At 35.5% G+C, this 22,267-nt stretch overlaps 1 protein-coding gene across 2 annotated transcripts in view; it reads left to right on the top strand.

Annotated features, from left to right (window-relative positions):
* The window catches only part of LOC139954900 (uncharacterized), a 30,518-nt gene extending 8,436 nt beyond the window's left edge, over nucleotides 1-22,082 (top strand). The window contains exons 8-35 of one of the 2 annotated variants that reach the window (XM_071954891.1): nucleotides 50-295; nucleotides 1,012-1,143; nucleotides 1,491-1,649; nucleotides 1,876-2,007; nucleotides 2,610-2,765; nucleotides 3,066-3,365; nucleotides 4,078-4,154; nucleotides 4,636-4,882; nucleotides 5,079-5,149; nucleotides 5,954-6,194; nucleotides 6,746-6,848; nucleotides 7,149-7,219; nucleotides 8,125-8,288; nucleotides 8,818-8,905; nucleotides 9,538-9,614; nucleotides 10,220-10,256; nucleotides 10,624-10,721; nucleotides 13,521-13,649; nucleotides 14,209-14,357; nucleotides 14,999-15,134; nucleotides 15,803-15,940; nucleotides 16,713-16,812; nucleotides 17,228-17,307; nucleotides 17,840-17,968; nucleotides 18,557-18,703; nucleotides 19,018-19,139; nucleotides 19,430-19,565; nucleotides 20,839-22,082. In XM_071954891.1, coding sequence (XP_071810992.1) covers nucleotides 50-295; nucleotides 1,012-1,143; nucleotides 1,491-1,649; nucleotides 1,876-2,007; nucleotides 2,610-2,765; nucleotides 3,066-3,365; nucleotides 4,078-4,154; nucleotides 4,636-4,882; nucleotides 5,079-5,149; nucleotides 5,954-6,194; nucleotides 6,746-6,848; nucleotides 7,149-7,219; nucleotides 8,125-8,288; nucleotides 8,818-8,905; nucleotides 9,538-9,614; nucleotides 10,220-10,256; nucleotides 10,624-10,721; nucleotides 13,521-13,649; nucleotides 14,209-14,357; nucleotides 14,999-15,134; nucleotides 15,803-15,940; nucleotides 16,713-16,812; nucleotides 17,228-17,307; nucleotides 17,840-17,968; nucleotides 18,557-18,703; nucleotides 19,018-19,139; nucleotides 19,430-19,565; nucleotides 20,839-20,910 — 3,737 coding nt within the window. In that variant the 3' untranslated portion in view covers nucleotides 20,911-22,082. Of the gene's footprint in view, nucleotides 1-49; nucleotides 296-1,011; nucleotides 1,144-1,490; nucleotides 1,650-1,875; nucleotides 2,008-2,609; nucleotides 2,766-3,065; nucleotides 3,366-4,077; nucleotides 4,155-4,635; nucleotides 4,883-5,078; nucleotides 5,150-5,953; nucleotides 6,195-6,745; nucleotides 6,849-7,148; nucleotides 7,220-8,124; nucleotides 8,289-8,817; nucleotides 8,906-9,537; nucleotides 9,615-10,219; nucleotides 10,257-10,623; nucleotides 10,722-13,520; nucleotides 13,650-14,208; nucleotides 14,358-14,998; nucleotides 15,135-15,802; nucleotides 15,941-16,712; nucleotides 16,813-17,227; nucleotides 17,308-17,839; nucleotides 17,969-18,553; nucleotides 18,704-19,017; nucleotides 19,140-19,429; nucleotides 19,566-20,838 lie in introns of both variants that reach the window. The other variant, XM_071954883.1, reaches the window with a different exon arrangement.
* The last annotated feature ends 185 nt before the right edge of the window (nucleotides 22,083-22,267 follow it).

The raw sequence follows: 22,267 nt of genomic DNA, 5'->3' as shown, positions 1-22,267 counted from the left end.
CGTCCTGACACTCCTTAACGGAAGTGTAACTTTTGATTTGCTTTCGCAGACTCTGTTCAACCTCATAGATTTACGTGGTCAGTAGGAACTGGTGAAACTGTCGCTATGACTGTTTCATACAACGGAAATGTTTCTACTCTGAGATGGCGTCATAATGGGAGAGAGATTCCATTGGCCAATGGAAAAACAGAACTGACAATTGACTACGCGAGGAAGGCTGATGAAGGAGTCTATGAATGTTTTCCAAACAACAGAAATCAGTCTTACAAAGGGTTTATGATATTAAAAGTACGAGGTATGAACACTTGGAAGAATCCTTCCCATCATTCACTTCGTCATTATTTCCATTAATTTACACAGCCTAAAGCCCGGGTCACATCTGCGCGATTCAACACGCGATTCAACTCGCAATACAATTGAAAGTTGAATCGCGTAGTTAGACACGGGTATCAACTTGTTGCGCAATAAAAGTTGCGCCGTCGATTTGGGTTGATTTGCAATAGAGCAATGTCATAATCAGCGCAACTTCTCAGAAGCAACTTTCTGATTCACGCGATTTAGTTGCGAGTTGAATCGCGTGTTGAATCGCGCAGATGTGACCCGGGCTTAAGGTAAAAGATTAGACTATTTTTTGGCGATATATTTTTCACACTTTCATAAGAATTATGACACTGCTTTTTTCAGAACAAATGAAGAACTGATGTGTCTGTGTATATACTAAACTGGTTGTTTACCAGGTATTTCCCAACCATATATATATATATATCCAAAGTCAGTGCTAATATAGACGACTGGCTATGCATACTATATGTGACTGCAAGCTTGCGACTACGTATGGGTAAACATTGTATTATTTCCTGACAGATTTATAATATGAGAAACTCGATAAATGTTACATGTTTGTTATTTGTATCAGTCTGACGAAGGTTAATTACAACATTCTTCTATAATTGTTCCGTATCTTAGCATGCTTGCACATTATATTGAAGTTGATTTTACTTGATTTTAAAGCCTGCCCGTCTGGTTTCTGGGGGATCTATTGCAATAATACATGCCCAGTCTGCTATTACCAAGGCATTTGTCACGAGGAGACCGGACAGTGTATATGTCAAGCAGGTTACCATGGAAAGGACTGTTCGCAGGGTAAGTCTTCTGACAAGAAAACACCATAGTAATCATAAATGTTTTGTCGTACTTAGTACACACAATTTATATGAAATTTCGCACGACGGAATTGGCCTAAATATTGAAGACACTAATATATATGTTATCAAGCGAAACATGAGTACAGTTTTATAGCGAATGGAAGTTAAAAATTATTTAAATGTCGTGTGTTTTTATTTCGGTCGCGGAATGAAACTTCTGTTAGTTAACAGTACATATCTCAATATTTGTTGATATATTTGATATTTTAAACCTGCTGCAATGGTTAAGACTGTCAACAACTATTTATTCGTATTGTCACTGAAGCTCGCAAATTTATCTTTCAGCGTGTGATGATAGATCAAATGCTATCGGTATGACTTGCGAACTAAACTGCACTACACTTACTGATTTGGGAGGCAAGTGTCGTTACAAGCAAGTATGTTCTCCTCATCCGGTTGGATGTCATTGTAGAGCAGGGTTTGGATCCGTGCCGAAATGTAACAGTAAGTGGTCTACCGTTATTTACTAGACATAACTCATCATTAAAAATTATCAATTTTATTCCCGAAAACAAAAATCAATGTGCTTGTATTTCCTTATGCCAGATAATTAGAAATGGCTCGTGGGTGGCAAAAATACACTTAAATATTAAAATGTATCGAATTGTAGAACAAGCACAAGGCTTTGATTTCGTGTTTATATTTGATGATAATCTCTTTGTTTTATTAGCTACTTGTAAACGTCCATATTTTGGTGCCGATTGCAACATGACTGCTAATTGCGGTAACACCCAACATGATGCAGTTCTTGGGTGTAACTCACCGTCTTGCAACGAAGGTTATGAAGGGCCTGGTTGTCAAAGTAAGTCAAATTATCAATTTACAAATAATCAAAATAATAGGCCGCACCCGTTTTCGTGTTAACAGTCCGAATTCTTTGCGTCATTGATATAATATGGGTTACATATTCATGTATGCATACACTATTTTTTGTCTTTTAAGAGTATACACCGTCGGCCCTCGGTTTGAGAACAAAGATATTGAAAGTGAACACATTATATGTAACACAAATAAACTTTTTTATAGTTGACCATACTTAGTGAAACGAAAGCAACTCGAATAAGTTCTCCAAAACTACCACGTGATGTTAACGTAGTGGTTGGGTTTAATAAAATAGTGTGCTCTTAACAGCAGCTGTTTTGTCAGTTCCAAAATCAATGTCATTTCCGCAAACTGAACAACGGTACAGTTTTGTTTACCATGTAGTTCATCTCAATGCTTGAGGTATTTACTTAACACCCTTTTCATTGCAAATCTGTTAGAGAAAACTATGATATCACACATTTAAATCCCATTTATTTTATAGCACTGCCATATGTTAAGTTCTCTAATACATTCAGTATATTACGAGATCAGATGCATCACATTTGTTAATGTTCTTGTCCCCATTACTAATCTTTGAAGGACTAAAAAGCAGTCAATCTTGTCCAGATGGATACTACGGGATACTTTGTAACTACATATGCCACTGTGCTGGCAATGCTAACTGTAACAGATCGACGGGTTCGTGTGGTAATGGAGGATGTGCAGAAGGCTGGGGTGGACCTAACTGCCAAGATGGTTAGATTTAACTTCACTATAACGAGAATATAAGTATTGCTTAACATTGTTTGCTAAGAGAAGAATGTTCATTCTGCCGTGAGTAATGGATAAACTTGCGTAATTGCTATAATTGTATAACTGCTCTATTAACATTCTTATTAGGTAAAGCCATTCCATCACTATGTGACCTCATAGATAACATTGCCCTAGTCATACTTTTTAATGTAACGTACTCCATGTCAGTTTACCACGTTGCGTAATCTACTGCTTCTCAATCACATGTAATTAAAAATAGTAGGGTTTCCTCTACCCTTAAAGCTCTTCCAGCGTTGATGGATGCTCCTCTGGTAACTGTTGTTGAAGGCAGGACCCGAGTTAATTGGAAATTTTGGAGACCGGGATATGACTACGGTACCGGCCCAGTTGTCTCCTATCGAGTCCATTTTGTATGGACCAATGATTTTACAGAGGAGCTGACCTATAAAGACACCAGCGACAACTATTTGACTGTTACTGGCATGGATCTCATCGACAATTACTCAATCTCTGTGTCTGTTATTACGATAATTCAGGATGAAAAGACAGTTGGCCAATACTCTCCATCTGTGGTTGTTTGTAGTAAGTAATGGTAATATTTTGTCTTCAGTTGTTTCGCCGAGAAGTCTTAAGAGCTCCAACAGCTCTTTTTTAAGAAGAGTGAAATGGATGGCGGAGGTTGAGAACCTCGTTACCTAAAGTTTGGTATTAAAGATTCGTAATGTCAACATTTGTATGGATAATAATTCAAAGCATTGTGCATATTTAAAATATAGCGACTAATATTGAAGGAGGCACTCAGTTGATGAACGTGTGATGTTGTTTATTTTTGTTTTTTGTTTTGTACATGTATCATATAACACTTTGGAGTCAACATGGTTGTCATCGTGTGAATGAATTATTATTATTTATTTTGGTTTATTCTATTAATGATTTATTAATGAATAACAGTAAAGGAGAATCTCGCCTCCAACTCCATGTCTCACTGACGATGGGTCTTGGAATCGCTAAATATAAGCTAAATCAAATGAGAAGGTCAATTTATTTCTCCCTTTATAATTACAAGTTATCCCATAAAGTCAATGACGTTTGTGCTTTTAATGTATTTCAAGTATAACGTTATATATGATAATACTACTTGCATGCACGCTTTTGCAGATGTGAAGCATCGAATTCCAACCTCTAAAGGTATATTTAATTAAATGCATTTTCCCTGCGCATTCGTACTACAGTAATCTTTAGCAACACTCTCAATTGGACAGAAATAATAGTCCTCATTTTTCTCCCTACGCAGACCCAACAACACATATTGAATTTAATGTTAGTAGAATCAACAACACAGATTCGGGACAAATAGAAGTATTGTGGACGGTACGTATTCTGTTTGTAAACGAATTAAATAGTTCCATCTAAGACTTGTAATCATAGTGGCAGACATCGGACATCATGTAAAAATAATCACCACGTACCTCAGGGTTAATTTTAATGTTAGGGGTACGTGGATTTCAAAAATGAAACAAAAAGCAATGGGGTCATTCTGAATGTGAAATACGCGTGTGTGGGTGTGCGCGCTTTATGCGTGTATACACGCCTTACAACTGGCCTTACTGAAGACATGGAATAAACAATCGGTTATAACTAACAAAATAAACCACTTTTATATGTGGGTTGACTTTGTTTGTAAATACGATTTTCAAGAAAGAGGAGATTTTATATATATCTCAAACTTTGTATAAGGATGGTCATGCTTGATGTTTAGGTAGTATACAGCAACCAAAGTTAGTCGTCAGAATTCGAATTCAAACTAAACATCAAAATTCTTTCAAATTGTTTTTGATTTCAAATTTGGCAGACTGGCAATGTTTCTGTTAAAGATATCAATTGTAACCCAACTCTTGATTATGACGTCATTGTTCGCTATCGAGAGACAAACAAAACTACGGAAGAGACTTCAGTAGCGGAAAAGGGTAGACGTCACCATATTATAAGCAATTTGCGCAAATGCACAGAGTACGAGGTAACCGTGACTGTTAGAACTAATGTTGGAAGCGAAAGCCGGAGTACAAAAATGGAATACGTCACCATTACTGATTCAATTGGTGAGCTTCTAGTTGACTTTATATATAGTAATATTAAGCTAATATTAAATACGCTTTCCGAGAAAAATAAACAAGCAATCACTATTAGAATGGAGCGAACACCCATTATTTGAGTGAGTAGGCTACCATAATGTAAATCCATAAGCTTAACAAGAAAAGTAATACATCATTTTTTTTTACCAATTCCTTCTTTCAGGTGTCGCGGATACACCAATCGATGTGAATACTTCAGACGTAAACCAAACATCTATTAAGCTTAGCTGGCAGGTAGTATTCCATTTACTTCAGCTACTACGCATGAATACTCAATTCGGCTTAAATGTTATATGAGGTGTATGCATGGTTACAGCCACATAAAAATATATAGTATGATACTGAGCAGTTCTTTGCGTTTATTAGTAGGCCCCAACTTCTAGCAATAGTGCCACATCTTGTAAGTTTACATAAAACAGCAGCAGTGATTAAACTGGTACACCCTTCCGAAGGTATTTCATCAACATTCCCGATTGATTACTGTAACAATTCCATTCATTCTGAAAGCTAGTCGCCCGGACACTTGTCCGTAAAAGTATTAATCAAATGCGACTCTCAATTGGAAGTGTCTGACTTATGGAATGTTGAAATAAAAATGTGTATGGTCAAGGTCATGAGGGTCATGGTTGTGTGTTTTAGAATCAATAGTAACGACCAATGCAACGCACCAATCATTTGAGTTTTGCCGTCTGCACAAGATTACCTTCTTAACAAGCATGATTGAAGTGATACAGAAAATGAATAGTATAGCAACGGGCTGCCAACGACTCGTATGTTGTAACACATTGTTTACATTATGAGGTTTATGCCAAGCTCAATGATACACAAATTATTGGAAGTTTTCTCAAATTTAAATAATCTAGAACCATTGATGTAAATGTGTCAATTTGGGAAACGTGCCCATTGTTGTGTCCTTTGTTATTTAAATTCGGAATATACGATTTCTATGTATATTTTTACAATCTAAACAGATAGAAACAGCCAGAAATGTTTAATAAAACTGTGATGTATTTAATCAAATTGACTTTCATGTTACAGCTACCTGAATCTTGGGACTATGACTGTTTGGGGTGTGATTTAAAACATCCTTATCAATTTGAAATCTTTTACGAAAGTTCACATGACAATTCCTCCACTGCAAGAACCTTTAACCAATCACAGAATGATTTCACATTTATGAATCTCGAACCTGGAACTACTTATACGTTCTTCATCACTGTGAAAAATTACGCCGGTTGTTCCAGTCAGCCTACTACTATTGAATGCAATACCACCATAGGTAACGTGATCACTTTGGCTTACCATGAAGGTTGCTACCTAGTTGACATATAATGACATGTTATCCCTGAAACGTTTATCATTCTTTACCGTAAACTGATGTTTCTATTTATCTTAAATGGCTAAAGTTGTATAAGTCCAGATTCAAAGGTATTTTCCATTTATTTACAAATTCGATAATACTTCTCGATGACATTATAATTGCTCATTACTATTCACCACGTTGCTAATCTTCCCGATTCCTGTATGATACTTGCCTTGTTTGTCTGGTGAATGACGAAGCAAGTCATCAGTGGTTTAATTGCTTCCTTCAATGTTATTCGATCGTACTGATGATAAGGCAAATAGCGCTGACTTCCTTACATCTTTAAAATTTCTTCATCGTTACATTCATTAGAAGGTATTTCTATGAATGTTATAAAACTGTTTCATAGTCATAGTTTAGCTATTCCTTACATCTTTAAAATTTCATCATCGTTACATTCATTAGAAGGTATTTCTATGAATGTTATAAAACTGTTTCATAGTCATAGTTTAGCTATTCCTTTACAGAGTTAACAAGCCAAGTCGTTCTTGGTAAGACGTTTCCCTACGTCTTTTCGATTATACCATCTCTGGTTCTGGCTTTATTGGTGATCGCTGTTCTATGCAGAAGGTAAAGATGTATTGTTCTAATTTTTAGTGATACATTTTTTTTATTCCCCTGTGATTTCATATATTACATAAACGTCATGTTACATTGCTAAATCTTTAAACACAATCCGAAATCACATTTGATAAAAACCGTCTAGACAGGCTTTGATTGTATTGTCCCCTGTGCCTTGTTATCGGGATGCTATCAAATAGAGACAAATTTTGACGGTGATTATTCAGTTATCTTTAATCTATGTAAGCATTTCTGTAATGGAACTACCGTGATATTAAAAAAGAATTTGTATGTTTTTTTTTTCTTCAGAATGTTTCTGTTATCTATAGAAAGCAAGAAAAACATGAAAATGAGGAATGATAATAGCAAAGATGACTCGGGTAAGCGTTTCATCACTTACTGTCTGATTTATACATATTGAAAGATTTGATTATCATTTGTTACAGAATGTGTACAAGTTGTTCGGTGATCGCAACACATAAGATGTTCTTCACTTTAGATACGATTGCATTGTTAGAGTCTGTTGAATAGACACATAGTTTGTTACTCAATATCATACGTGATTTAAATATATTCCCAGTTCAAGAAAAACATGAAAATGAGGAATGATAATAGCAAAGACGACTCGGGTAAGCGTGTCATCACTTACTGTCTGATTTATACATATTGAAAGATTTGATTATCATTTGTTACAGAATGTGTACAATTTGTTCGGTGATCGCAACACATAAGATGTTCTTCACTTTAGATACGATTGCATTGTTAGAGTCTGTTGAATAGACACATAGTTTATTACTCAATATCATACGTGATTTAAATATATTCCCAGTTCAAATCTTATATTTTCGGTCAGTTATTATTAACGTTTAAAGTAAGAGAGACTTATTTAGAATAGAACAAAATATCAGAGTCGACAATAATAATAAAAAATATTGTTTCTTCGTTCTGTCTTACTTTGCATGCAGACCCTTACGACACCGAATTATTTACTGTCAATCATTCTCGAAAACGTGTAAATGAGATAAATCGATGACATATCGATTTAAGCCATGTTAAATTACATGGCAAAGTTCTCAGCTTTACGATCAATCACTTCACGAATGACCTCGTTTCACTCCTGCAATTCTAATCCACGTATGGAAAAAGACCTACACTCGATGTGGGATTATTAGGATTATGTCGTATACGAACTCGGTCGTCTGTAATGAATGACTAAACGACATGCAATCAATTGTTCAAACGAAATGTTGTTCATAGAATCGTAAATGACTTCTTTGAACTGCAGGAAAAATACATGAAGAACTTTCTGAGATGATCATAATTGAAGAGAGGTCACAAAGTGCTGAGGAGTTAAGATGTCGAACAGATACAACCATTTCCCTTCACGACTTGCAAAGTTACGTCAGAGAAATGAAATTGAATGAAGACGGATTTAATGTTGAATTCAATGTAAGCTTTATGAACATTTTAACATTTCGTATATCTATTTATCTATATAATCGTGATTTACAAGGTATGTCATGATATCTGATCTTGTATCTCTCTTTCTTAATACAATTCAAGAAATAGTAAAAATACTTCAACATATTAAAATGTTTCCGTCGTGGAAACTGAATAGAAATAGAATTACAAAACAGAATACGTTTACCGGGATTAGGCTAAATTTCGACATCCTGGTTTTGTGTCTAAGAGTGAGGGATATACGAAAAAGAACGTTGGTTACAATTCTGTAAGCTTCTTTGGTTAACCAGTGTCAGGGCAAATTCACTTGAGTCAGATAATACAAAGCCAGATTTCCTTGCTACCGGCCCCGCTCCACGCATCACCGTTCCCTGAGCAAAAGCACCTATTTACATTTAGACGTCATCATAGTAACTTTATTTGTCGTGCAGGTGTGCTTTACAAGCATATGAAGTTTTGAAAGTTTTGACTTGTTACTATCGATGACCATGACATTATTTTCCTGTTTTTTCTACAGAAGCTCATTCAAGGGAATTTTGCATCGTGTTCCGTCGCTAAAGCGAAGATTAATGAGACTAAAAACCGATTCAAGAACATTTTAACTTGTAAGTTTCCTAATTAACTCAGATTCATAACCAGATTTATACAGTACTTACCTCGTTTTCGGTTAATGGTTTATTATTTTGCTCATATTATAATCGGTATCCTGTTTCAATTGATTATCAAATTAGTAATACAGTTATATAATAGCCTAAACGTTCGCTTAGCCTATTACAACGAGACCTTCACTGAAATCAATTTCAGAGCGTTAATGTACGTTATCGCATAACGGCTTCTATTTGACTATCAATATCATTAATAATTCCAAGATTTCCTATTACTGTCAGCCAATGGAGCTAGTTACAAGTTACCATCCGCGTTACTCTAATGCCTCCGTTAGATTTTAAAGTTGTCATTGCCAAAACACTTTACAATAGTGGTACTGCTCACATAAAAAATGAATTCGGAAGAGTTTTGGCCTATTGGGGTGGGGGGCATACTTGCATAGACCTTGCCTAGCAAGCTAGTGGAGTATAAAAACGTTTTACGGTTGACAAAACCTACTCAAAGAAAGCTATAGCTCATTTAATTATAACAGGCTCTATTGGGTTGCTCTTTAAGTTTCAATTACTCCTGGACTTGTGACGTAAATACAAACATTTTCATCGCGTCTGTGTGTTACTCTTTCTTTCTACAGATGACCATTCACGAGTAGTGTTACCTTTGTTAAACGAAGACTCTTCAACAGACTACATAAATGCATCATATATACACGTAAGAATATATTACTGCATGAACTCACCTTTTAATGGTGTAGATACGACTATCAGATAAGTTGATGGAAGTTGATGATCGTCACACATGAAGTTTCTCTAATGAACATAATACAGCAAACTATGAAGCATATAGAGAAATGTAAGGGGTGGGTCGTCTGACATCTGAAAATCAAAATCAGTGTGGGATAAAGAAACCCAAACAATCATGATATTTTTATTTATTCGTGCATACGATACACTTTCTACAAAGGAACTCATTTCTTAGTATTGGTTTAAATACATTATATTTTGTAAGGATTATAAGGTAAAACTATTATTGTACTTTCATTGCTAGTGAAAGTTTTCGCCTAACACTATTTGAAATTCCTCGAGGATATATTACCAGTATTATCAGAACAGATCTGTCACTAAGGTTAAGTAAATTTAGCTGAAATCAGTTCTCTAGGCCTTTATACGATTAACTCAAAAGGTTACCATAAAACGAGACTCTTACTCTATAAAAATGGTACATTGATGATTCAAATGCTCTGGGTGTAAATGGTTCATGGTAGATGGGATGACCACATTGTTTCAAAGACTATTCGATTCATTCTTCAAACACAGGGATATAACAAGCGGAATGCCTTCATCGCATCGCAAGGTAGGCTGCTTCTGCAATCTTTTTCTTTTCGTAGATAAATAATATTATTTAAAAATTACGAAACGGCAAGTTGTTATGAAATAATAGAGAGCTAACATTGATTATTAACTTCAAAGATATGTTATAACTTAAACTAATACTGTAGAGTTTTCATATAAACACGAAAATGTGACATTCTTATACTATTGTACGCGGTCAGATCTATATTTGGGTCGTGTTAAGCCAATAAGTCTTATCATGGCGGATTGTAAAATACGACTGCTTCGAAGTTTCACTTTTACAGTGCATTTCACATTCTTACTTTATATGGTTTTCTTAGCGTGTAGAATATTCAACAGTACATGATACATTATGTTTCTGAATTAAGGTCCAAACAAAGCGTCACTTCATGATTTCTGGAGAATGATTTGGCATGAGAAGTGCACGAAAATCGTCATGGTTACTCGTCCAGTGGAAAATGGGAAAGTGAGTTTATGATTTGGTACTTTTTTAATGCAATTATCAGGCGCGTATCCAGGATTTTCAAACCCGGGGGGCGCGAATTACTATCTAAGCGGAGCGCCACCATCGGTTGGTGCGCAGCGTACAAGAAAATTTCTTGTTTTGAAACCCCCCAGATCACCGGAAACGGCACTTCTCGGGCTTGAAATGAAAACCAGATCTACACTTTTTGCCTGAGAACCAAGTATTTCCTAATAGTTTTTTTTTTCCATCCATAACCTTTTTGAAGATTGTCAACCCGGCACACATCATGTTCGACCTGATCGCATCTCCTGTGGGTCTTTGCTTTTGTAGGTGATTCTACGTCGCGGCCCACAATACCCGTCAGCCCCACTTTTCAAGGTTTTAAGCCCCATATTTGTTCAGAATTTGAAAATTCACATTTCTCGTGAATAAACTCACTTCAAAACATACCCATAATGTTGTACAAAATTTCATCTATGGACAACCAATATAGAAAAAACTTCCTTCAACCCCTAACAGACCGGTCAAACTTGCACGAGTAGAGGGGAGTGTGATGTAGAATGTTGGTCAGAAATTTTCGAAAATTCAGCCACAGGTAATTTACAAATGTGTAAAAATATTAAAACCTGTTATAACGGCAATTATAAAACTTGGTTGAAGGAAATGAAAAAATAGCAGATATTTCCTTCAACCGAACACTACACAAATAAACGTAGGAGGCGCGGCGGCAGTGGCGGAGCTAGGGGTATTGGTCAGTATAGTGGCGAGAATGGTCTGAAGGGGCGCTTTCGACACTATCTAAGCGGAGCGCCACCACTGGTTGGCGCGTAGCGTACAGAAAATTTTTGAGTAAAGATACTCCCTAGATCGCAGGAAATGACCCTTTCCGGGCCTGGCTAATTTGCAGATAAACGAAGAATAAGGTGTCATCGCCAAATTACACCAACAACATGTGACAAATGTCAATAAGTAGATGAGAGCGCAATAAAAAAGTCAATAATCTAGAATAATTAAAAAGTGGTAAAGAGCTGAAAAAGGCGCCAGCAGTCCATTTGAGTCCGTCGGGGGGGGGGGGGGCACTGACCATATGGACGTTCCGCCACTGCGCGGCGGGGGTGCAGGCCCTAATTCGCCATTACTAATGTAAAAGAGAGTTTTGACATAATTGGACCTCCATGCTTTTTATACATCTACATGAGACATGTCGTTGTTTACATTAGCATACCGCGGTATACTGCGCAATTTTAACGGACCGCACGGTACATGATGGCATGCGATGTAATAACCGATGCTTGCTTATATGATATTGACATGAACACGTTGAACGCGCGCTTCGCGCGCGAAAATTTTTGGTTATTTTTCAGGCAAGTCGGACAGTTTTGAGGCTTTTCATCCTGGAACGCCATTTTCATGCTCACTGATATGATGTGATATCTGCTGTTTGCGTTACAAATTCGAACAGGCGCGTAGCGAGGAAATTGCCAAGGGAGGGGCGAAGCCTGTAGGCAAATTATCTAAGCGTAGCGCCACCATAGGTTGGCGGGAAGCGTACAAGAAAATTTTGGCCGAAAATGCCTCCCAGATCGCTGGAAATGGCACTACCCAGGACCATTTGTTAGCGCGAAGCGTACAAGCAAATTTTGGCCGAAAATGTCTCCCAGATCGCTGGAAATGACACTTCCCAGGCCTTGTAAGTTGCCTCTAAGCACTTTCTATTTTGAAATTACTTAGCGATATCATTTAAAAAATGCTGAATGGGGGGGGCGGGCGGTCCCCCCCATCCCAAAATGCGTCATGTTCCCCGACGACACGGTCGAGTTCGAGACCAGCCACAGTTGGTTTCATAGCACAATTCTACACACGCGATATGATAGACCATATATAGTATATATATAGATCATTAGTGAGAGAGGAAAATGGAAACGTCACAAAATGGAGTTGTCGGTGTAAGGGGTAAGGTGAGTCACACTTTTACGAAATCATTGATCCGTCACTGGCTACCCTTCAGCGCTGTAATGATGTCACTGTTCCTCTTTCTCTTCCCGGTGTCTTCGCGTTTTGCTTTTACTCCCTCTTTTTCTCCTTTTTCTCTCTTTCTTCTTTTTCTTTTCCCTTCTTTCCTCTCCTTCTCCTCTTTTTTCCCCTCTTTTTTCCTTTTTTCTTCTCTTTTTTTTTTCTTACCCGGGGGGCGCGCGCCCCCAACGCCCCCCCCCTGGATACGCACCTGATTATAATGAATTATACAATTATAAGCGAGAAATAATCTTGTTATCAAAATACTACAAAGGTAGTGGGATCAATTATGGAACAAATAATTAAACGAGATTATTTTGGTAGCAAATCCATATTTGCATATATACTTCTTTTTGTTGTCTTATTTTGACGCATTATTATATTACATTTTCACCTTTTCAGCACGGGATTCCATTGAAAACGTTTTTATAATTCTTCAAAGAATATCATCATCAGCTATAAAAACTACGCAATTAACAACTCATTAGATGGATAATTTCGTTAGAACAATAATAAATTTGCCTTTTCATCGTTGTGTATAATTCTTATGTTTTTGTGTTGTTGCTTGCTTAGATACTTTTTAATCCTCATATATCCTCATTTATAGTACCAACATTACTTCATCACCGCGATGATATAATACTTTGGGAAGTCAAGATTGTATTTCAAAATAAAGAGTATATGCAATCATCTTTTTTTTTAATTTGTATATAAACTAAAAACTACAGTCTGAATATTTCATAGATCGATATGGAAAATTCCATAAACTCTTCTTTTCTTCCACAGGTAAAATGTCTCAAATATTGGCCCGATATGGGCAGTCCGCCAAAGGATTTTCTTGGGATAACTGTGGCAACAATTGACGAAATTACATCCACTGACTTAATTGTTCGTCATTTCACACTTCGAATCGTGGTACGTTTAGTTGTAAGAGATTAACCTAATTTATCAAAATTAAGTTTAAGTACGCATACTTAGTCTTGTACTACTATTTATATATTAGATTTCTAAGATGTCACAAGTAGAGATACATGGCTCATTGCAACTATGCAAAGCACGAGTACAAGTAAGTCTTACTAGAAGTCTACAGTTCACCTTACAATACATTACAGTAAGTTACTGGTGTTCCCATTTCCGTTTGTCATTTTAGGCATCGATCTAAGTCTCCATTCCACATTTTTGTCTATAGTTGTATTAGTTGCTACGCCAACAGATCACTGATAGGTTATTTGTCCATGTGAAAACTACGCATGCGCAATTATATAGTACATAATCAACTTAACTGAGCTTGATTTCCTCTCAATTTATTTATAAGCTTAATAATTATTGTTACATTGTGATTAGTTTGGTCAATAACATACATAGTTTCAACATTGACCAACAATTTAGCTCATTCTAATTTATATACTTGGTCTATGAGTGATTTCTGAGGCTTAAATGGCTTTTATTTTTATTTCAAAATTGGTTAATTTAGGATTCGCCGATACATGAGGTGACGCAATACCACTATTTGGGCTGGCCGGATATGAAGGTTCCTCAAAGGGCTGATATCTTGTGGGATATCATAGATGAGGTCGAAAAAGATGAGGATGAGAATTCACCGCCCATAGTTGTACACTGCAGGTTTGTTGTCTAATTCACATTTAAATTATGGGATACTTTCCTGTATATATCAGCAGTTATTTGAATTAGCGTTGTAATCGAGGCTGACAATTTGAAAAATACTAATTATTACTTATGTCCAATAACGAGGTACTCACAGTGACTAGCAAGGTTCATTCATGAAATAAAAGTCCATGCACTCAAACTTGTAAGTTTATTAATAGACCTAATCAATGTATGCTTTTACTCTAATGCGCCTGTAATGTTTTATTATATACACTGCATTATATATAGTGGCATGTACAAGGCCTATACATACTGCATTGCGTAATATGATACACTGTTAGTTTGTTAGGATACAATACATTGCTGTAGACTGGAAGTTGCTAGTGATATGGAAATTACATGCGTGTACCGTCTTTTAAACACAGATGCTATTTCTGAAACTATCATGTTCAAGACATCACTTAAAATATGATCAATTATGTTTTCTTATATATTTCTTTTACAATATTGAGTTTTTCTTAAATGACAAATTAATTTTGCCTTGATGTCATCACAAAACTGAAACATGGCAATCTCATCGAGAATCAATCAGGAGGCTGCAGTACATATTATGGTACATGATTGTGTTAGTGTTACTATTAATATTTCCAATGCAGTGCTGGTTGCGGACGGACTGGAACGGTCATTGCTTTAGCGTCGTTGAGGAAGATGATGAAGCAAGAGAGAGCAATTGATGTTTTTAATTTTGTAAACAACATGAGAAAACAGAGGCCATCGATGGTTCAAGTTGTTGTGAGTTTCGTTTAAGGTATCTTGAACTGTAACTATGTGAGGAAAACAACACAACGTTATGCTAAAATAATATTATTTCAGTTACAATTCATTAAAATGAATAATGTGAAAGTTGATATAACGGTGAATCATTTCCTATATAGCATTCTCATGTTTTGATTCATAATAGTCTTATGTTGGCTTAATTGGTTAGTGCTTAACTTCAGATATGTCATATGACTAAATATGATACAATCAAGTATTGCCTTTAGAGGTTAGAAGCCGTGGAGGTTTCCTATTACATATGATGAAAAGTTGCTCTTTCTTGCTCTGCTTACGTTCTGTAATTTTGCATCTGAAAGTTCAAATCAGATCAAATCTAGTTTGTTGTTTTGGTATGTATTTCCCTAAGTACATTTACTTAAGTCTAGAGATATCACATAAAGTATTTAACATATCGAGAAAAAAAGAAACATACAACCTTCAAAGGATGGATCTTTAGCAATATATATGGACAGATCCACCCGGTTTTACGTAATCTAGCAGACCCTTCTGATCGTCTGAAAATGGCAAGTATACGTCAAAGTTAGTTGCAATTGTTTATACCAGGAAAATACCACATACTATAAATATATGAGAAGCGAGAGTTTCGTTATATTTAGTTTTGCAATTCTTCGTCTATGTTGTAGGAACAGTATCAATTCATATTCGAAACTGTTTTAATACAATCATTGGTTGGCAAATCAAGCTCATCCGTAGACGACTTTCACGTGAATTTGAATAAATGGAATGCTAGTACACCGACAGACATTCAACGACAGTTTAATGTAAGTTCGTTTTTCCTTTTCTTCTTTCTTCAGAACATAAATATAGTTTGTAAGTTATTGTTTTCGATTAGTTGAAATACTTTGCCACACTGACAGAAACGAATCGACAGACAACACCCAAAGCTACTCCAAACTATAACAACTCTATACAATATTTGGTACACGATAGTAACCTCCAGGTATTAATTCATCCAGGCGCGTAGTCAAGGGGGGGCGAAGGGGGCAGCCGCCCCCCCCCCCCCTTGAGCAAATTTTTTAAAATGTTTTTATGATATTGCTAGTATTTTCAAAAGAGAAAATGCTAAGATGCAACTTATAAGGCCTGGGAAGTGCCATTTCCAGCGATCTGGGAGGCATTTTTAGCCAAAATTTTCTTGTACGCTTCTCGCCAACCATGGTGGCGCTACGCTTAGATAGTTTGCAATGCCAAATCTACAGTTTCGCCCCTCCCTTGGCAAATTCCTGGCTACGCGCCTGAAAGCATCAAATGATTTACAAAAAAGTATCCATTGCTCATTACTTTTTCTTAAGTAAAAGTAAGTTGGCCTGACGTTTTGATCCTGGCAGGATCTTCTTCAAAGGCTAAATGACAAGTAACAGTCTCTTCTGTTACTGTTATTTATCATTTAGCCTTTGAAGAAGATCCTGCCAGGATCGAAACGTCAGGCCAACTTACTTTTACACATTCTTTTACACAGGCTGTCTATAGTGGATAAGCAATTTGCGAACAGTTTTATTTTATTTGACTTTTTCTTCATTCATTAAAATATAGATGCTGCCATTTTTAAACCCATTTTCAAAAGAAATTGAAAATCAAGCTGGATTATTGGCGGAAAATATTGACAAAAACAGAAATCGGGATATTATACCACGTAAGTAAGAAAACCTTTTTCATTTATTATGGCTTACTTTGTCCTCGTATGTGATTAATATAACCATGTGCACGCTATGAATTCATACAGCAAATAGTTAATGATGTATGGCAGATTAACGTAATACGGAATATATAAAATATTGATAATAATATGAGCGCTTTACCCAAAATATTGTAATTTAAATAATTAATAAATCCTTATTTTGCATTTTTGGGTAGGGAGTAGGGGGTTGGGGGTAGAGGGTAGGGGGTAGGGGGTATGAGTGAGGTGAGAGGAGATGTGGGATTGTAAATTACAACTATAATATTGTATCCTCTCATTGCATTTCACATTTACTTTTTACTAATAATCGATATTATTTAGTAAAAACAAAAACCCTTCATAAAGCGCACTTTTAACTTCCTTTCTAAAGTGAATGAATTCCGACCGCGTTTAATGACTATTGTGGAAGACAAAACCGCCACTGATTATATCAACGCATCTTTTTGTGACGTAAGTTCATCGTTATTATATTTTCTACCTAAACATAATGAAATTGACAAGTAAGACTTATCTAACCTAAAATAAGATGGCACTTGATCAAACTAATGTAAACACTGCAGCAAATAATTACCTGTTCCATTCCAGTTGAAACAAAACTTTTTTACCTAAACATATTGCATGTTGGCGTGTTAAATATACAAAACGTAAATTGGAATATAACAAAAGTATTCCAGTGTTTTCTTCATAATCCGAAATAATAATAATGACTATATGTGATACTATTTTTGGTATTTATCATTATTTTATATGCACTTTAACTTGCTGAAACCATTGTGTATACGTTTCTTTTAATAACATTTTATGATAACAAGACTACAAAGATGACCAAATTGTGTTTTCTCAGGTTTATCTTCCTAATCTATTTGTAGTAAAATAATAATATTTGTTTCTAACTCAAAAGTATTATTCAGCTATACTATCGTAGTCTTTCACTTCATGTTCGCAACTTGGAAAACTCACGCATACTTTCTATTCCACGTAGGGTTATTCGAAGAGAGATTTATTCATTTCGACCCAATTGCCTCTGCCTAACACAGTTGTTGATTTTTGGAGAATGGTATTCGATTACCGTGTGGCAACTATAGTTACTTTCGACGCAGACCAGGCAGAGGTAAGAAACCACAACTTCGACTATATCATTCATTACGTCTTTTACCTTGAGATTATTACCAAGACTAGTACAACCGTTTACCGATATTGCGGGACAAAATGGATTAATAGGCTTCTCCTAACTTATTTCTTATATTTTTGTAACACGAATTATTTTAGCAATTAAATATTTGTAAAGGTATACTGCATCAACATCATGACCGTATGTAAACTTGACAGTATAAGCTTAGAATCGTTACTATATGTAAACACGACTGCCTCAAAACAGGTCTATGTTACAGGATTAAATGCTGGACTTTTATTTGTAGCAATATCTCATCTATCTAACATTAGATTTACGTATGGGAAGTCATGTATGTGTCCATGAAGCTCGTCTTTATCCCAATTGAAGGACTTTTACCATTGTTTCTTTTTTCCTTAAACTGACAGAATATTAAAAACTAGAACAAACTTTCATCTGGACAATAATGTTAATGTCTTGGAAGGGGACATGTTAACTATCAGGGGATTTCCCATCCATTGTGATTTTGGTTTTTGTATAACAAAAAAGCCAAAACATCTGTAATGTTTTTTTTTTACCTTGTAGCAGACATGTCTTAATTACCTGCCGTCTGAAGGAGCATCTCAGTATGGACCTTTCTCCGTACAAGTTATGGAAACAACGGAAGACGATAGCATTTCAACCAGGAAAGTGTGTATTGCTATGGATCATCAAAATTACCAAAACGAAGATGAGGTAAATACAAACACATTGGTAGACTGTGACACGCATATGGCAGGATGAAAAACACATAGTGTTTGCATCGTAGCAACGGGCACTATAACTTATGTGAAACTGCTGTAGTAGCCGATTTCTTTGCTAAGGATAACCAATGTTTAGCTTCCAATGTGTATTGAATCACCATGTTATTACTGCACATTACTGAATCGATTCAAGTGTTGAAAGGAATTTAATATTTAGTTTTGACTTAAAGCTTAGTAGTGCATATGAAATATAAGTAAATATGTTCTATATTTTTGTAAATATCATATTTCTTCTTTCATTTTTAGCTCAGATACGTCACAAACATAAGTCTAGGTTCTACAACTGTTTCCAGCTTTCTGTCGCTTCTCGAGAAAGTCCAAGCCATTCAATTACAAAACGAAGATGAGCGAATCGTTGTACAATGTTTGTAAGCCTACTGTTATTGTTTATTTATTAATTATGGTTATAACTCGTTATATTTGTGTTTTGCGGAGATTAATGGTAGGAACACTTACACATTTCTGTCCTCCCCTATACCCAATATTGGTGTCACCAATACACTTTCGTTACATCACTGTATAGCAGCGTGAGTCTTGAATAATTTCATATTGGTTGCGAAGGTACTTTCCTGAGCTTATCGTTGTATAGACATTATTACCACACGTAAATATAGGAAAATTGCTAAAACTCTTTTTTTGGAATTGTTTAACTTTCCAGAGATGGAGTGTCTCAGTGTGGTGTTTTCATTGCCGTTTATAACTGTTGTGAAGGGATTTTTGTGGATCAAGTTATTGACCTATTCACGGTGCTGAGAAAATTAAGAGATCGCAGACCTGAGATGGTTGGCACAATGGTAAGGTCCTTAAAGATATAGAAATTAATTATGAGTGGATACATTTCGTTCCATCGTAATACGATCACGTGCTAAGTACTAGAGTTACTACCCCTGCTACCATACCACAACTGCTGCTACTACTACTACCATACTACAACCACACTACTACTAATAATAATAGCACTAGCAGCACTGCCACTAGTACCGTTACGAATACTGTAGCTGTTGCTGTTAGTAATTAATATTAGTAGTAGTCGAATTAGTAGTAGTGAAAGTAGTAGTCGAAGTAGTATGATAGTAGTATTGGTAGGAATATGGTTGTTGTAGTAGTAGCAGTAACAGTAGCAGCATTATAAGTAGAAGTAGCATAAACAGTGAAAGTAGTAGTAACAGTACCAAAGGTAGCAGTAGTCGTACCATTAGTAATATAAGTAGCCGTTGTACAAGTAGTAGTAGTAGTAGCACTAGTAGTAGAAGTAGCAGTAGAGTTAGTAGTAGTATTGGTAGTATTAGTAATGGTAGTAGTAGTAGTAGTAGTAGCAGTAGTGGTAGTTAGTAGTAGTAGTAGTAGTATTAGTAGTATTAGTAGGTAGTAGTAGTAGAAGTAGTATTAGTAGTAGTAGTAGTATTAGTAGTAGTAGTAGTAGTAGTAGTAGTAGTAGTAGAAGTAGCAGTTGTAGTAGCAAAAGTATTAGTAGTAGAAATAGCAGTAGTAGAGTAGTTAATTGTAGTTAGTAGAAGTAGTAGTAGTGGAAGTATTAGTAGTAGAAGTAGCAGTAGTAGTAGTAGTTACAGTAGTAGTTGTACTAATAGTAGTATAAGTAGTATCACAACTAGCAGAAGACGCAGTAGTAGTAGTAGTAGTGGTAGTATTAGTAGTAGTAGTAGTAGTGGTAGTAGTAGTAGTATTAGTAGTAGTAGTAGTAGTGGTGGTGGTGGTAGTAGTAGTAGTAGAAGTAGTAGTAGTAGTAGTAGTAGTAGTAGTAGTAGTAGTAGTAGTAGTAGTAGTAGTAGTAGTAGTAGTAGTAATGCTACTAATTATAATACTTATACTACCACCACTACTACTATCATTACTACTACCATTAATACAGCCATTAATACTACCAATGCTACTACAACTTTTACTATTACTACAAGTGTTAGTAACCTTCTTCATCACTTATCGATTGGTGACAACATATCAGTGACTGTGACATATACTATCAGTTTTATCAAACTGTATTTTTCTGTTTATATATTTGTTTACTTTGTTTTTACGTTTCCCCATTACTTTCTGTTTCTTACACAGGAGCAGTACGCGTTCTGTTTGGAAGTGCTTTCGGAGAAACTGAAAATACCTAATATTTACGCAAACGTTTAATTTCTATTTACAAATTGTCTGTTGTTAAAATTCTTTACATATTTTTAATGACAAAGCTGTATATCGCGTTGCATCTACCACGAAAATTTAAACAAATTCACATTTCATGAATAATGAAGAGGTTATTGCTCTGGTAACAAAATATGTTCTTCTGTTCAACCAAAAGGTTTAAAAATTGATCCCAACCTCAGCATCTAAATGAAATTTTGGGCAACATAATATTATGAATTTATTAGTACTTATAGTTAATTGCTTTTATCTAGATTAACGTGCATTAAATTTGTTTGAATATTAATTGGGTGGAGTCAGAATAATGCAAAATTACAGTCCTGCTCAAAGACAGCTTACACTATGGAATTGTATTGGATCCATTAAGTCTTAGCCCTTAATTCTAGATAGAAGACCCAAGAAGAAGCCCAAAATAGAATACCCTTTTGGGGCAATGTAAGCAATATTAGAGGCTGATTAGATCATGTTCATTGTAGTAAGTAATATATGTATTTAAGTATAAATTCGTTTTTGCTGGTCATAAAAAACTAGAAGAAATTTTGAATCTTCAATTAAAAAATGAGCTTAATTTTAATATTCTTTAAAGAAATATCGCCAGATTTCTCCTTTAACATTTACAATGCTTCGCTAGTGTACTATAAATAAGCATAATCAAATAGAACTTAGAAAAAGAGTCTTATATGACTTGATGATATGAATGTCATTAGTTTAAATATATATATGGAATCTATTAAACACATAGTATCGTGTCATTGTTTCATAAGCAGTATTCCACTTCCTATCTCGTTGCAAGTTGAACAAACTATCTGAAAATGTTTATGTTTAAGAAGGATGAAAACTTTCATGTGCGACAGAGAGAGAGAGGTGGAGAGGTGGGTTGAGAGAGAGAAAACCACTAAACCTTGAATTACGGTAACTTATATAATAAATACTCAACCCGAGAAGATCGGAATCGAATGCCGACCATCGCATCAAGGTATCTCTTTCGAGATCCTTCTTTAGGAATCACAAATGATTTCGCGTTGATTAGTATCATGATTATTCTCTATAGTAAGGCACACTTGTAGGGTGTCCGCATATAAAAAGGGATGGTCAGGTTCGAATCCCGGTGGAGGCTGGATTTTTTTCTTCACTATTCTAGATGCACTACAATTTCAATTATATGTATATATGTATATATATATATATATATATATTTATTTATTTATATATATATATATACATATATATACATAGATATATATATATATGTATAAAGATATAGATATGTATATATTTCGTCGTATATTACACGGTACGTCCTTTGATATTTTGCTCAGACAGATATGTCCCCGATTCCAATGACGGT

Source organism: Apostichopus japonicus, chromosome 2 (genome assembly GCF_037975245.1).
Source record: "Apostichopus japonicus isolate 1M-3 chromosome 2, ASM3797524v1, whole genome shotgun sequence".
Lineage (NCBI taxonomy): Eukaryota > Metazoa > Echinodermata > Holothuroidea > Aspidochirotida > Stichopodidae > Apostichopus > Apostichopus japonicus.
Note: the sequence above shows the minus strand (reverse complement) of the source record. Positions and strands in the feature narration are given on the sequence as shown.